This window comes from Geotrypetes seraphini, chromosome 4 (genome assembly GCF_902459505.1).
Source record: "Geotrypetes seraphini chromosome 4, aGeoSer1.1, whole genome shotgun sequence".
NCBI lineage: Eukaryota > Metazoa > Chordata > Amphibia > Gymnophiona > Dermophiidae > Geotrypetes > Geotrypetes seraphini.
The window spans coordinates 274683842-274699871 of NC_047087.1; the positions used below are offsets into that span (position 1 = coordinate 274683842).

General features: G+C 40.8%; 1 protein-coding gene across 11 annotated transcripts in view; it reads right to left on the reverse strand.

The window, feature by feature from the left end:
- Nucleotides 1–12333: 12333 nt before the first annotated feature.
- PTPRE (protein tyrosine phosphatase receptor type E) overlaps nucleotides 12334–16030 on the reverse strand; it is a 318077-nt gene continuing 314380 nt past the window's right edge. For all 11 annotated transcript variants that reach the window (XM_033941674.1, XM_033941670.1, XM_033941667.1 and 8 more), the window contains one exon: nucleotides 12334–12996. In XM_033941674.1, the coding sequence (XP_033797565.1) occupies nucleotides 12922–12996 (75 nt within the window). In that variant the 3' untranslated portion in view covers nucleotides 12334–12921. The remainder of the gene's footprint in view (nucleotides 12997–16030) is intronic.

Genomic DNA, 16030 nt, shown 5'->3' on the forward strand with positions numbered 1-16030 from the left:
ACGGACTAATAAAACTTTTCATGCATACTGATCTGAGGAAGAAGGGTCACCTTCAAAAGCTAATCAAACAATGCATTAAGTTAGTCCAATAAAAAAGGTATTACCTTTATTCATTTTGCTTTGTTTTATATATGTATTTTAATTCTATATACAGTCAATCCTCGGTTTGCAAGTAACGTGGTTTGCAAGTGTTTTGCAAGACAAGCAAAACACTCGAGCAAACTTTAACTTGTAAAACGAGTATTGACTTGATCAACGAACATGTCCACCCCGGGAACCCGTTTCTCTCCCCCACGCGGCCCACCCCAAACCCTTACCTCCAGCGGACACCGGCACCGGACAAGAGGAGCAGAAGGCTGGCGGCTGAGAGCAGTACGCACCCGGAACACAAAGTACTCAGCTTGCCACGGGGCTGCTCTCCAAGTCTTTCGACTGCAGCATGCCGGCCACGATTCTGAGCTCTCCTCCCACCACATTGCGACTGTTTACAACCACCAACTCACTTCCAGCTTCTCTCCCATTGGTTTGCGTCATGGATGTGGCTCAGTGCGTTGTGCTGGCTTCTCCACACAACTCATTAGCTGGAAGTTGGAGAGAAGCATATGAGCTTCCCCCGCCCAATACAACTTCTTCCAGATTGGAGCGCTTCTCCTGATGTCGCCTCTGTAATTTTGCACGCCAGGTTTGAATGTTGGCGACGCAGTGATGATGATGTTCCCTGAGAGCACTTAAAAGTTTGAGGAGAGAAACCACTTGCCAATGGCAGCTGCTGGGGGTAAGTGTGCAGTTGACATTCGTTCCAGAATTGTGGGTTAAGCTTGGCAGCGAGGGGGCTGGTTTGTGCTTAGAGAGGAGAGAAAAAGGCAGGCTGGAGGTAGAGGAAGGATTTCTTGAGCAATAGTGCACAGAGGGAGGAAGGAAAACTGTTCGGTCAGGGCCAGTGGCTGATGTTGTGTTCTCTGGTACGGGTGGATTAGTTGCGGAAATCTGAGGTATTGAGGTGGGGGGTACTGCAGTAGATACTTAAAGTTTGCAGGGGAGGATGAGCTTTTACAGTATTTGCAACATAGGCCTGCTTTTGTGATGTGGAACAGATCATCCAAGTTTCTGTTGCTTCCTATGGGGAAACTCGCTTTGATATACGAGCGCTTTGGATTATGAACATTCTTCTGGAATGAATTATGCTCGCAAACCAAAGTACCACTGTATTATCTCAAACAGTGGACTAACACGGCTACCACACCTTTTCACTCAAGCATACTTAGAAAGCACTTTGGATAGAAACATTATTGCAGAATATAAATATGTGCAAGCATATACAGTAAATAGTTGTCAGCCTGTCTGATCCCAGAGTGTTTTGGTGTCCTGCTTGGATTTTCTGAATAGAGTGTAAACTGTACCATGCCATTTGTCAATAAAGAAACTCCAAAGAATCATATATAACAAGAAAGCATGAGACAATGTAAAAACATCCAATCCAAATACTGTATAATTAAATTTCTCTTTTAATCATGATGTATTAGACCTTGCATTTTGCATATACAAAGAGTTCATCAACATTCGCTAGCATTATAAACACAGTAAGATCAGATTACAAATGTGAGCAAAGGAAAACATCAAAGACAACTGAAACCATATTACACATAAGCATATCATGTTATAAAGATTCAATATAAATTAAGTGCAACTGGTATAAACAGAAAAATGTCAGTAACCATACAGTTTAGAAGCTGGCACTAGATAATTTATTAAACTCTAAAAACAAGATACATAAAAATACTATGGTAACTACAATTTGCATTCTTTATTAAAACACTTGAAAGAGACAGTAAAGTTAGTCACTCGGTGACCAGTGTAGCATTTGGATCAGAGTGTCTTTCTTCTGATCTTTATTTGGCATTTTAATGCAATTCCATGCAACATAGAACATTTCAAAAGAAAGAAATAATTCATATTATTAAAAGGTAAGAATAGCTTTATTTGACTAAAACTGACAGACTTTCTAAATTGTAAAGGTTATTAGAGGATCATTATCCAAATTATTTAAATGCTGCATTGTAATAGGATTTTTGTTATTGGGGGTGGGGGCTTAAATGTTTTCCCAAATAAGAAACTCTTACTATTTGCTCCCTAATATCATCATAATAAATTTGGATTTTTTCTGCTTTCCTGCAGCTATAACCTTATCATACACACTATCAGATAGAAAATTATCCTTGTTTTAACCTATGTTTTTTCCTTCCCTGTGGCAAATTTACTCACCTTATAAAATTCAGTGGATAGATGTCATCATTGATGGGAGGTGAAATTTTTCATTCTAGGCAATTTAGGGGCCCTTTTACTAAGCTTACTAAGAAATGGGCTTAGCACACCTTATGCAAGAGGTTCCTGCAGTGCATTTGTGTAATGCATTATTTTGCCTCTATTTTAAGTTTGTACTGTATGCTTTGTGAAAGAAAAGGAGACTTCTTCAATCAAACCTGTTCAGCATGTTCTATGTAACCCCTACATCACCCTCTTAACTAAAGTTCCACTGAATTACATTGGGAATCTTGTCAGACTACCATTAAGGGTGCCGGACGGTGCATAGTAACTACCGTATGCCTCAATCCTGCCTGAGGAACCCTCTGGACCACAAATGAGACCTTGGTGGGGGGTAGGGGGAGTGGGTACTTTCATGGGGGTGGGTGAATGGGGCTTCAGGCAGCAGGGGGCAACCCTGCGCTGGGGGACTGAGAGCATTGGGCTGCAGCTTTGTGATCTGATCATGCTCCTGGATGGTGAATTAACCCTAGCAAAATGTTAGGGTTATTTTACCATCATTTTAGGTCCTTACACAACATGCGCTATGTCACCACAAACTAGGTTATTTGCATAGTAATGAGATACAAAACAGACATTTGCCTGTTTTGCATCTCATTATTATGTAATCGATGGCAACTTAAATAGCACTATGGGAAATTAAGTGGGGCTGCTTTAGGACCTTTTAAGATGTGTTGAGAGTAGTGCTGCCCGATTCGAATCGGTTCACCGATTCACTTCGGGTTAATCGAATTGAATCGATTTAAAACAAAACAAAAAAAAAATTGGCCTCCCAATTCTGTAACTGACCCTTCCCCCTCACCCCCTAAAGCAGGAGTGACAGCACTGCCTCTTGCTGGCCAGCCACTGCCGCACCTGCTTTAGAGGGTGAGGGGGGAGGGTCAGTTGGGAAGTGCTGGTGTCCGGCTTCCCCTCTGGTCTCCCGCTGGTTTCCGGCTTCCCCTCAGGCCTCTCACTGGTGTCCGCCTTCCCCCTGGCCTCCTGCGCACCATTTACCTAATAGCAGCAGCCTGCAGAGAAGATCGCTGGGGCTAGTGATCTCTGCAAGCTGCTACAGGTCTTCGGATCTGTTTCCTCTGCCGCGGTCCCGCCCCTCCTCTGACATCAGAGGCAGGATCGCAGCAGAGGAAAGAACTCCAAAGACCTATAGCAGTTCGCAGAGATCACTAGCCCCAGTGATCTTCTCTATAGGCTGCTGCTAGTAGGTAAATGGTGCACGGGAGGCCAGGGGGAACACGCAGGCCTTCCAGGGAGGGTGCAGTCCTTCGGGGGGGGGACAGGCCTTCAGGTGGGACAGGCAGGCATTCAGGGGTGGGGTGCAGGCCTTCGGAGGGACAGGCAAGCCTTCAGGGGTGGGATGCAGGGCTTCGGGGGGGACAGACCTTCAGGGGAGGGGGCCCAGTTGTAGAAGTACACGGAAGGGGGTTCAAAGAGACGTGCATATGCTGTACTTTGGGAGGGAAGAAATAATGATTCTAAAAACAGAGGAGAGAGAGAGAGATGGTGGACAATGGGATATAGAGAGGGAAGGAACAGAAAGGGAGAGAAGTTGGACACAAGGGATGGTGTGGAGGGGGGATAAAGATACTGGATAGGAGGGTGGTTGGGAAAATAAAGGGAAATATGGTGGACCCTGGGGTGGTGGGGAAGGATGGAGAGATGCTGGATGAAAGGGTAGTTGAGAAAAGGTGGATCTGTGGATGGAGATGAAAAAAAGGAAAGATACTAAACCTCCAAGGGAGGGAAGGGAAACGGAAGGGGAGGACAGAGATAGAAGATGGATGGTTAGCACGGAGAAAGAAGAAAGAAGGAGACCCTGACAAGCAAGTTATCAGAAGACAACCAGAGCCGTGGACCAACAAGATTTGAATAATGACCAGATAACAAAAGGTAGAAAAAATAATTGTATTTTCTGTTTTGTGATTACAATATGTCAGATTTGAAATGTGTATCCTGCCAGAGCTGGTGTTAGACCGCAAACGTGAGCTAGGATTTAACAGAGAGAGGAAAAGTCTATTTTATTTACACTACAGCGCCAGTGTGGTTAGGAGAAGACAAAGGGGGTGAAGAGGCTATAACCCACCCAAAAACACCCAATTGGGCAGGAAAATCGAATCGAATTGAAAAATCGATTCAATAGGCTGAATCGAAATTTTCTTTCCTGAATCGGGCAGCACTAGTTGAGAGGCAAATAATGTGACTTAAAACAGTTAAGGAGTTGGTGTTTAAATTAGCACATACTGTGTACTAGGTATTTAAAAGAAAAGGCATGAACTGCACACTGAGCTAGCATGTGGTACTTTACCACATGGTATCACTGTTGCTGATAGTGCAAATACGCTTACGAGTTGTTGCTATTAAACACCAAACCAAACCACAATATAAAAAAAAAACACCTGTAATTTTGAGATGTCCCAGTTCCTTCCAATCATTTCATAAATCTTTGAAAACTTTTCTATTTGCTAAATTAATCTCCATGTATTTTAGCATTTTTATCAATTTATTGTTAACCATGTTGAGCTTCCCATGGTTGAAGACCCGGTATATGAGGCTAAGTTTTAATTTAGTTTAACACCTGATCCCCCTGATTAGGTTTCTAGATGTTGATGAGGAATAGGAAGCTTGGAAGATCTTTTATTAATATGGGCTGCTGTAACTAATGCTTATAGGGCTAGATTCACTAAGCAAACCGATCGTGTACCGATCGGTTTGCGACCCCTTAGCGACCCGATTTCCCTCTGGCCCGATTCACTAACCTCTCCTGCGATCCGCTTCCAATCCATGCATGCAAATGAGGGGAACTGCATGCAAAGTAGGTAAGGACGCGATTCCCTAAACAAATTTCCCGATATGACTGGACTGGATGAACAACCCAAAAAGCGACTGCTTGGGCCCAGTTGAAAACGTGTTTTTGACTTTCCAGCTCCATTAAAAAGCCCTGCTCTTTGCCAGCCCTGCTCTCTACTGCCCCAAATCTCTCCTGCTTTTCCCTGCACTGCTAGTCCATAGTTTCAATCCGTGGGTTAAAGCAGGTTAAAACCACAGACTCCCTGGCCTAAATGTAAAAAAGTTAAAATTTTTAATAAACAGGCGCACCCCCCCTCCTCCCCACATGCCGATGCCCCACAATAGGCAGGAGGGATGCCAACAACTCCCTCCTTCCATGTGAAACTCCTCCTCCTCGCCAGTCGGGCTGGGCTGGACCTCCCTCCCTCCCCTGTACCTTAACCTTGGCCGGGCCCAGCCCAGCCCACCCCCCTCCCTGTACCTTAAGTATATTGTTGGAAGCAGGAGGGGTGCTCATCCCCTCCTGCTCCAGGCATCCTCCGAGGCCGGCCAGATGATCGGGCAAGGCCCACCCCCTCCCTGTACCTTAGTATATCGTTGGGAGCAGGAGGGATGCTCAGTCTCCTCCACCACAAGTGTGGCCTTAAGCCACACCCCAATGCATCATCAGATGCACAGGGAGGGGCCTAAGGCTCTGATTGGCTGAGGCGCCTCGGGCTCCTCCCTTTGGAGGGGCCTGGGGCGCTTCAACCAATCAGGGACTTCCTTAGAGAGGAATCTAAGAAAGTCCCTGATTGGCTATGACGAACTGGCACGTAAATCTCTGGGGCAACAAAATGTTTGAGGCTCAAATGGTCTGGCTGAGGTTTGAAAAAATTTGAAAAGGTTGACTTCAGGTAGATATAATCTTCTGTTGGTTTTACTAGACAGCGCTATAGGTTTTAGCATGGCCGGTGAGGTAAAATGCTCCAATGCTCACTCCAGTCTGTACTAAAAACCTCTAGCGCTGTTTAGAAAAAGGAGCCCAAAATCAAGGTATTTTTTTAACTTTGCCTTTAAATAGAGGACAAAAATAGTACATGAACATAACACAAAAAAAGGTCATTTCAATGCATTTTAAATAAGGCTTGTTTTGTTTTTAATTTAAAGTCTAAATAACTTCATTGCATTCAACACTAGCATTCAACACTAAAATCATTGCATATACCTGCAATTTTGAAAAATCAAATTAAATTTCTATTGTTTTGTGCTTATTGTTTGTACAAGTCTATAAAGTAAAATATACTGAAAACAGTAAAGATTTTGTTGGAATAAGACAATTAATCATAGTTGTTTATTTATTTAGTCAATTTTCTATACCATTCTCCCAAGGGAGCTTAGAACAGTTTACATTAATTTATTCAAGTACTCAAGCATTTTTCCCTGTCCTGCTGGACTCACAATCTATCTAATGTACCTTGGGCAATGGAGGGATTAAGTGACTTGCTGAGGGTCACAAGGAGCAGCATGGGTTTGAACCCACAATCTCTACTCTAGCCCTAAACGAGGAAGGATGCAGTATATGAGTTCCTCCATGAACCCTTGAGAAAGCCTTTTGGGCGAAACGGGTCCCGTCGGGGCATGCTAGAGACACTGCATTAAAATGATAAGTAAAAAATTTATGCTGTCAACTAGTTTTTATTTCTGGATAAATGACACAGGAGTAAATAGACAAGCTACATCACATAAGGAGGCAATGAGATGAGCCAAAGCCAGACATATATTTGTTTGATGCACTGACATTGACGACTTGGAAAGCCCTATTGCCATCCTTTGTTGAATCCGAATAGTGAGGATTGTGGTCGTTGTAGCTGTAGCTTTAACCCCTGCGCTACATTCTCCCCACTAGTTCAGCGTGGCCCTTTTAGCACGGGACTATTCAGTGTGGCCATTTCATCATGGGACAAGTTCAATTCGGCCCTTCACAGAATATCAAAAACTTATTAGTTGTTACAATTCAAATATACCATATGCTGGATTGAGGTGGAGCACTGATGGGGGTGAGTGTGTGGGAATTGCCCCCCAACACATGCTAGATTGAGGCAGGATTGTAAGCCCCAGTGTGGTGGTGCTAAATGCCATGGTGCAGGAGCTGAGCTGGAGGAACTCGGATTGCTTTGCAGCATAGTGTAGGTACGGCATGCAGGAGTCTAAGATTGGAGGGGAGCTCAGGATAGACAAGCAGCCCTACCAGCTGAAAATCATGAAGAAATAAGTTGAAGTTAGTTTTTGATATTCTGTGAAGGGCCACGCAGAACTCGTTCCATGATGAAAGGGCCATGCTGAATAGTCCCACGATGAAATGGCATCAATGAAAGGGCTGTGCTGACCTGGCGGCTCTTAAATAACCATGATGAATTGTTCTAAAACCTGATTCAACAGCAGATTAATGCCATTGCAGCAATAGTGAAATAGGGGAGCAAAAATTTTGTCTTTCAGCTCTATGCATTATAAATATTTTCTAGACTTGTGCAATTGAAAAATACATTTTTAGATAAAGGTATCACCCAAATTGAGTAACCCATGACATCTTGGAGATAAAAATGTTTTCAATCTCTTTTCAAGATCATAGAAAACTAGACAGAAACAAGCACATCTGTAGAATTTATCCTCACAATTATGTTCAAATCTGTTTTATTATGCAAAAAACAACAGAAAAGCACAACTGCGATAGAAAAACATGGTATACAATGTCACCTAACAACAGCCGCGGAGGACTGGACTCTGATGTCCCCCACGATTCCCCGCCTATAAGTGCAGTTCTTAAGGATTTTCAAGGAAGTTAACCCTAATAGCTTGAATTGATATATTTCCATAACAATATTCTAGTTTTTAAGAACTGATTTGGTCGTTTAAGATTTTTCGCATACCTTTTCCCAATAAGTAAAAAAAAATAAAAATAGCAAAACAGCACAAAGCAAATAAATCTACAAAAGCTTTGGTTTCTGGGTCTGCAAATCTCAAGTCAGGATTTAAGATTGCTCAATTCAATGTTTATGCTTATGCTGTCGGATATTTCTGGCTGTGCGATGCCACTACATAAAAGAAACTAGGCAGGGGTACAATTCAAAAGCATCCAGCCCATGCAAAAAACAAAACAAATGACTTAAGTGACAGACCTTGTCTTACTACCCCACTTACCTTCCTTCTGCAAGTAACCTTTTTTTTTTTTTTGGCCCACCCCTTACTGGCTCCCACATCTTCTCTACCATCTACACTAGGTTCAATAACATTTTTTTTGCACTTCCCACCTCCTTCTTATTATAGTCTGGGCTCAGCTTGGTTGCAGTGGAGATAATAGAAGGAATATATATGTTTACAGTTACAGAAAGCTTTATGTTACACTTGAGGACATGTCTACCGTTATAATTTTCTAAGATTTTAATTATTATACATTAACATAGAAACAGAAAAATGAAGGCAGGTAAAGACCATAGGCTCCAGATTCTGTAAATGGTGTCTAAATCATCTGGAGCCAGCCGCATTTCAATCACGCTTAGGCGCCAGAAATGTATGCAAGGGTTTTAAAGACCTACATTTTGGGCGCCTAAGGTTTTGGAGAATCATGCTTAGCAGCACCTAAGTCATGCTCCGCCCATAGAAATGCCTTCTTAGGCGCTGCTAAGCACCATTCAATAGGTGCCTACCTTTTATAGAATCAGGTAGGCGCCTATCACCCAATTACAATGTATTTTTTCAATTACTGAATCTATTAAGGGGATTTTGCCAATTAAGTTAGGCACCCTTTAGAGAATCTGGTCCATATGGTCTAACCAGTCTGCCCATCCATACCATCTACTAACCTTTCTGGAACAGCTAGATCTATTAATGTTTGACCCTAGTATCATGTGGAACCACAACACAATCAAAAAGGACTTGATTTTAATGACCTGAACGTGATTTGATCTTGATATAGTGTTTGAGATAGAAAATTTTAAAAATGGCATTAGTTATTTGCTCTAATGACTCCAATTTGTTATAAATGTGTATTTACAGATGTTTACAGTTCAATTTTCTGTATGTGTTCAGTATCAGAAGCTGAATGTACTATGTGAAGTAATCCCCCATGCTAATCACATACAAATGAATTTTCTGATAGACAGCATGCACTAAGATTCTTGTAATAATGGTTATTATTGCAAAAAAATCTTAACTACCACTCTCATAATGGTTCTGTGTTTATATATTTTAACCCACATAATTTTGTTATATGAACATAGATAATGAGCTGATTTGCATATTATACAACTCATTACCTAGTTTTCCATACATTTTGTGCTGACATTCATAAAAGCTAAATAATACATACAAAAACATCAAATAAAGTGCAAACATTTGCAAATGGAAGAGCATACATAATTTGTCATTTTAGATTAGGTCAAAGGTCTAATTATGAAGAGATGTGCAAAGCTGAAGTACCACAAAAATGCAGTATATGCAGCAACATTTAAAGATCATTAGAATAATAATTCTGCTTCATTTTAATTATATTGAGGAGGAATCGAGGAGCCAAGTGGTTAGTGCAGTGGCCTGAGAATTGGGTTCGATTCCTACTGCAGCTCCTTGTGACTCTGGGCAAGTCACTTAACCCTCCATTGCCCTGGTACAAAATATGTAAATCGCTTTGATTGTAGCCACAGAAAGACAGTATATTAAGTCCCATCCCCCTTCCCCTTTTTCCCTATATCCTCTTTTACATAATAGTGGCTTAATTAAAATATGCACTTAAAATGACAAAACTGGGCTGGCTGAGTAATTACATTAAACGCTGTAATGCAGAGAACCTTAATTCCTGGGTCAGACCACAGCTGCCTTGGATTAAGGATGCCATGGAAGCAGAATTCAGAACCCCTGGGACTGTGAAGCCTTGGCCATTACCCAGTAGTAGCCCCTAGTGATCAGACTCCATGAGCAGGATTACAAGCTCCTAAAGGAGTGTGATTAAATTAGCCGAGGAATGGTCATCTCTACTTTATTCTTTGTATCTTCTATTTTGTTGAGAACTGGTTCATCTTGTTTTCATCTGATCTTTCCTAGCCAAGGAATGTCACCATCTAGGCAGCGTAAGAGGGATATAGAATAAGATTAGAAAACCCCCAGGAAGTTGTAAATGAAGGGTTATAATGCTGGATTCCTAGACCCTTTTCCAGCTAAGGGGGCTAGTTACTAAGTGGCAGTAAAATATTATATTTTACCACATTTTAATTTACAGAGAAAGCCACTAACTTGCAATAACTCAATACCACATGTTAGTAACTACAACTTGCATTCAACCTTGTAAGCTGCATTATTTTATTCCTGTGAGTGTCAGGTCACTAACATGCAGCCCTATGCTCTCAGGAGACTTTTCAGTGGGGCATGGACTCCTTTCCCAGCAAAGAACCCTCTCCCAAACAGACCCCATCAAAGATGCTAATCTAAGCACCTTCACCTCCTAGACTTCCAGTCAATGAACACCCCCCCCCCCCCCACCATTCCCCTGCAGATCTTTCCCCTGGGCCTACCTGGCCAATTCTCTGGTTTCTAATGGAGCAGGGCAGGAATGATCCCTGATTCCCATTCCTGTTTCAAAATGGCATGTCTTAATCCTTGATGCCCATATGCTCCTTTAAGATGGTGCTCTTAAGCATTAGGCTATGTTATTTGATTTGCATGATAATTTAGTGCTTTCCATCTCATTTTTGTGTAGCATGCACTGACTTCACCCTATTTTGTAGGGCTGGGCTGTTGTTTGCAATGGCATGGGAAATTCCCATGACATATCCCATGTTGTGAGTCATTAGCAATCCCAAAACAAGTAGACAACACCCCTCCCTCCCCTATTTTGTGCTTTTTGTTCACTGCAAATAGTGCACGTCAGTCTGGAAAAAATGCACACTATTTCCCAATAGTGGAAATAATCATGCATGCACAAACCACTGGAAATGCGTAATTTTGTGTGCTTGTACCAAATAGTACACTTATGCATTCACTATGGGAAAGGGTTTTCCCTTTTGGTGAAATGTACCCTATTTTAGTGCACCCTATTTGCAAAAGAATGCACACTTATTGAAGAACAACATCGCTCCTGAAGCAACATAGGCAAAAAAAAAATAAAATGAAAATTTCCATAACTGACACAGGAAATAACATGAAATGAGAATTTTCTGTCTGTTCACCCTTAATATTTTGACACTTAACATGTTAAAGAGTGAAATATGTGCATTATTTCTTTAACAAAGGTTAGTAACTACCTCCTTGTACTGGAAATATAAGGGTATGGAGGAAAGTTCATTCCCTTTCCCCAGAAGAAAGAAAATAAATTATATCTGTACATGACTTTTAAATTACATTACATTACATTAGGGATTTCTATTCCGCCTGTGCCTTGCGGTTCTAGGCGGATTACAATATAGAAGATGTCTGGGCAATTCCAGTAGAATTACATTACAGGATAAGAGTAGATTTCAGGAACAGTAGAATTATGATAGAACAATTTAACAGAATGGTACATAACACAGAGGATAATACATGTCACAGAAGATAAAATCTGATATAAATTCAAAGGGCCACATTCTGTAAACGGCGCCGAAAGTTAGGCACCAATAGGTACCTAGATCGTGCTTACCGGCACCTAACTTAATTACATTAATTGGTTTTAATTAGCTTGGTAATTGAATACATCATTTAAAACTGATTTAAAACATATTTTTTAAAAAAAGTAGGCATCTGAATCACATCTACAGCATGGCGCCTAGTGGTGCCTAAGGTGAAAGTAGGTGCTTAGGGGTGAAGATGACCTTAGGTGTCACTAGGAGCCACTATGCGCAAGTCTCTCAAAAGCTTAGGCACCGGAAATGTAGGCCTTTAAAATCCTAGCCTACATTACCAGTACCTAAGGGCTCCTTTTTCAAAGGTGCGCTAGCGTTTTTAGCACACGTACAAGATTAGCATGCGCTATAGCCAAAAAATTACTGCCTGCTTAAAAGGAGGCGGTAGCAGCTAGCGCGCGCTAAAACCGCTAGCGTACCTTTGTAAAAGGAGCCCTAAGTTTTTTCTTATGCACCAATAGCTGTGATTCTGTTTAACAGAGCCTCAGTGTGATTGACATGAGGCCAGTGCCATTTACAGAATCCGGGCCAAAGTGGTTTTTTGCAACCAAACTTCTGACAATCTTGCAATAGCATAAACTTAAGTCCAAAAGCATTGGCACTTATGCTTGTTCTTTATTAATGTTCAGTCCTTTTAAGCCCATATATTAAACTGGGTCCAAAGGTCTGGTATTGATTAGATGACATTTCTATTTTCGGTTCATAATTTATGTTTCTAATTTAAAATTTTGTTTTATGTTGCTTTCTGAGCCTGTGTAATATTTTGAATTTTATGGAAGCTCATTTTAACTGTTGAAAAAAATACAAAAATGAAATAAACAATTTTACTAATAGCATAAATAACATCCAGCAAAATATATTTTAGTACACAGTATATGAACATATTTGTATTACATCTCATATTAAACATAAAATTTATATTTATTTTATAGCAGATGTGATTCTTTAAACAGTTATAACAGTAGTAATACTGTATATTAGATCTAATTTATCAAGGGATCTCGACTATTCATTGGGAAACACCCATGATAAATTATACCCAACACATATATAACAGAATAAGTAGTAACATTACAAAAATATAAAAAAACCATGATACACATAAAATAAATTAACATTGTTATGTAGAAGGTGTTTTTAACTGGCCTTTTAATTTAAAAAAGAATGCTTAAGGCAGGATTCTTCATTTGAAGTTGGCATAATCTGAAAATATATCAATAAAATCTTGTACCACTCTGTAGCAAAATTCATACTGTTCCTGTAAAACAAGAAAGGGCAAGCTTAGATCCAATGAATGTGGCCTATGTACAATATAACTGGTGACATGAAAAAATTTACAAAATGCAAATCTATATATGTTGCCGCAAAGACCCAGTTTCCTAAGAGATCATGTGTTGCTCAAAATGAATAATAGATAACTGAGGCGTGATACATCACCTAGGGCTCCTTTTATCAAGCCGCGCTAAACCACTGGCCGCGGTAGCTGCTACAGCCTCATCTTGAGCAGGCGGTAGTTTTTGGCCAGCGCAGGGGTTAACGCGTGATGAAAAGTCACACGCATTAACCCCGCCAGCGCGGCTTGATAAAAGGAGCCCCTAGTATACACCCCAAGGTACTGAAAGAACTTAGACATGAAATTGCTGATCTTCTGTTAGTGATCTGTAAGCTGTTGGTAAAATAGTCTATAGTGCCTGAAGACTGGAGGGTGGCCAATGTAACGCTGATTTTTAAAAAGGGTTCCGGGGTGATCCAGGAAATTACAGACTAGTGAGTCTGACTTTCTCAATAGAGGAGGATGAATAGGGGAGTGCTGCAGGGATCTGTACTGGGACCGGTGCTATTTAACATATTTATGAATGATCTGGAAATTGGAACAAATTAGTTGATTAAATTTGCAGATGATGCAAAACTATTCAAAGTTGTTAAAACCCATGCAGACTGTGAAAAATTGCTAGAAGACCTTAGGGAACTGAAAGACTGGACATTCAAATGGCAGATGAAATTTAATGTGGACAAATGCAAAGTGATGCACCTTGGGAAGACTAACCCAAATCATAGTTATCCGATGCTAAGGTCCACTTTAGGAGTTGACATTCAAGAATAAGATCTAGGTGTCATTGAAGACATGCTAAAATCTTCTGCCCAGTGTGCATCAGCGGCCAAAAAAGCAAACAGGATACTAGAAATTATTAGGAAATGAATGGTAAATAAGACCTAGAATATTATAATGCTTCTGTATTGTTTCATAGTGCAACCTCATCTTGAGTATTGTATTCAATTCTGGTTATTATATCTCAAAAAAGATGTGGAGGTGCATTTTCAATATGATGTCCAAATCCAAGTTTGGATGTTTTGGGGAACACACACAAAAATCTAGTAGTAAACAACCATTTTTGAAACAGAAAAATGTCTTTCTTTTTGTTTCAAAAAGGACCATTTTTCAGATGTTGCTTGTCCTCAGTGTGTCTATCTTTTTGAACCTTTTTTTGGGAAAAAAAAAAACCCACATCCCAAAATTGGGATGTAGGAGGGGCTGGCATTTTTAGCAGACTAGCTACACAGACATTCTTATCAGAGCAGTGGGGTACCCTAGGGGGCACTGTTGTGAACTTTACATAAAAAGTCTAGGTATACATCTCCCTTATTGTGAGCTCTTCAAAACCCACTGGTCTCAATTGTACATCACAACAGTAGCCTTTATGCCCGCAGGTGTCACCTATATGTAGATATAATAGGATTTGGTTAGGTTGTGGAAGGCTGACACATTCCACCATACATGTATTAGAACAAGGTATGGGCATGAGTCCTCAAACTTGTGGTTGACTACACCACTCACTAGGTTACTCTAGGAATCTGCTTGCTGCTCTACTAGGACTGGTCATAACATTTGAAGCTGTCATACAGGTGTCAGGTTTGTTAGTGGCCCCCACAATGTATGGTGGTAGGGGTTAAGTGAGAGGCGCCCTTGCACACGCCAGGTCCCAGGTTCAGTTCCCTCACTGAAGATTCACCAGGAAGTAGAATCTCGAGGTAAAGTGTGTTAGGCAAGAGTCATTGGCATAAATAATACACTTATGCCCACACTGGTTACTACCTGAAATTTACAGGCAGAAGTTTAGCAGGAAAAAATATAAGAAGTCTGTTAGAAGAGCAGAGGTGTCAGCTACCAGTTCCAGTCCAGTGTGCACTGGGCCTTTCACCAGGGCAGAGACTGACAAGAAATAGAATTAAAAGCACAAGGTAAAAAAGTAAAAGTTATTAGTACAGATGTGGCATGTCTTAATTGAGTGACTGCTTTCACTTTGAACCCTGCTTTTCTTCAGAGCAGCTCAAATATTCTTACATGCAACACCCTAGCAAGCATATAATAGCAAATCATACAATGCAAACTGGCACGGGTAACACTACAAAGACTTTTGATAGTAAAATCTCATCAAATATAAAACCCAAAATATTACTGAAACTTTTCACAAGTGTGTCATCCAGTCTAAAACAATTTAAGGGTTCCAGAAGGTCTTTTGATTTCTATCTTACTCTGTCTATCAATCAAAAATACAAAGTCTATTGATAAGTAAAATCTCACCAAGTATAAAACCCCACAATATTACTGGAACTTTTCAACAGTGTGTCATCCAGTCTAACGTACAATCAATCTAAGGGTTTTCCAAGTCTTTTGATTTCTATCTCACTCTGTCTATACATTTAAAAAAAATTTAATTCTACTTACCCAAATGAAATCATCAGGAAGGACCGAGACAAGCCCCCCAAATGTCAGGTTTGTTAGTGGCCCCCACAATATATGGTTGGTGGGGTCACTTGAGAGGCGCCCTTACAAACGCCAGGTCCCAGGTTCAGTTCCCTCACTGATGATTCACCAGGAAGTAGAATCAAAGAGGCACAGCCAGAGGTGATTGCATAAAGAATATATTATAGAAATAGTCTTACAGAAAAGCAGTATTTATAAGCATTACAATTAAGCATTACAATTTATGAGGGAGCAAAGCAGTTTCCCTGCCTTACAGAGTCCAGAAGGAAGCGTGAAGTTCCAGGGAAAGGCAGAGAGAGAGAGAGAGAGAGAGAAAAGAGGGATGGGGTGATGGTCCAAGCTTCGTATTCCATAGATAAAGAGAAGGATAGACAGAGAAAGAGAGAGAGCTAGAGCTCAAGAGAAACAAGAGAGGACCAGAGTGCCAAGAGCCAAGAGATAGCTTGGAATCTTCAATAGAAGTTAAATCTCCCCCTTCTTAGTAAACTTGTGCTAGACAGCCGAAGAATAGGCTATGGTCATATAT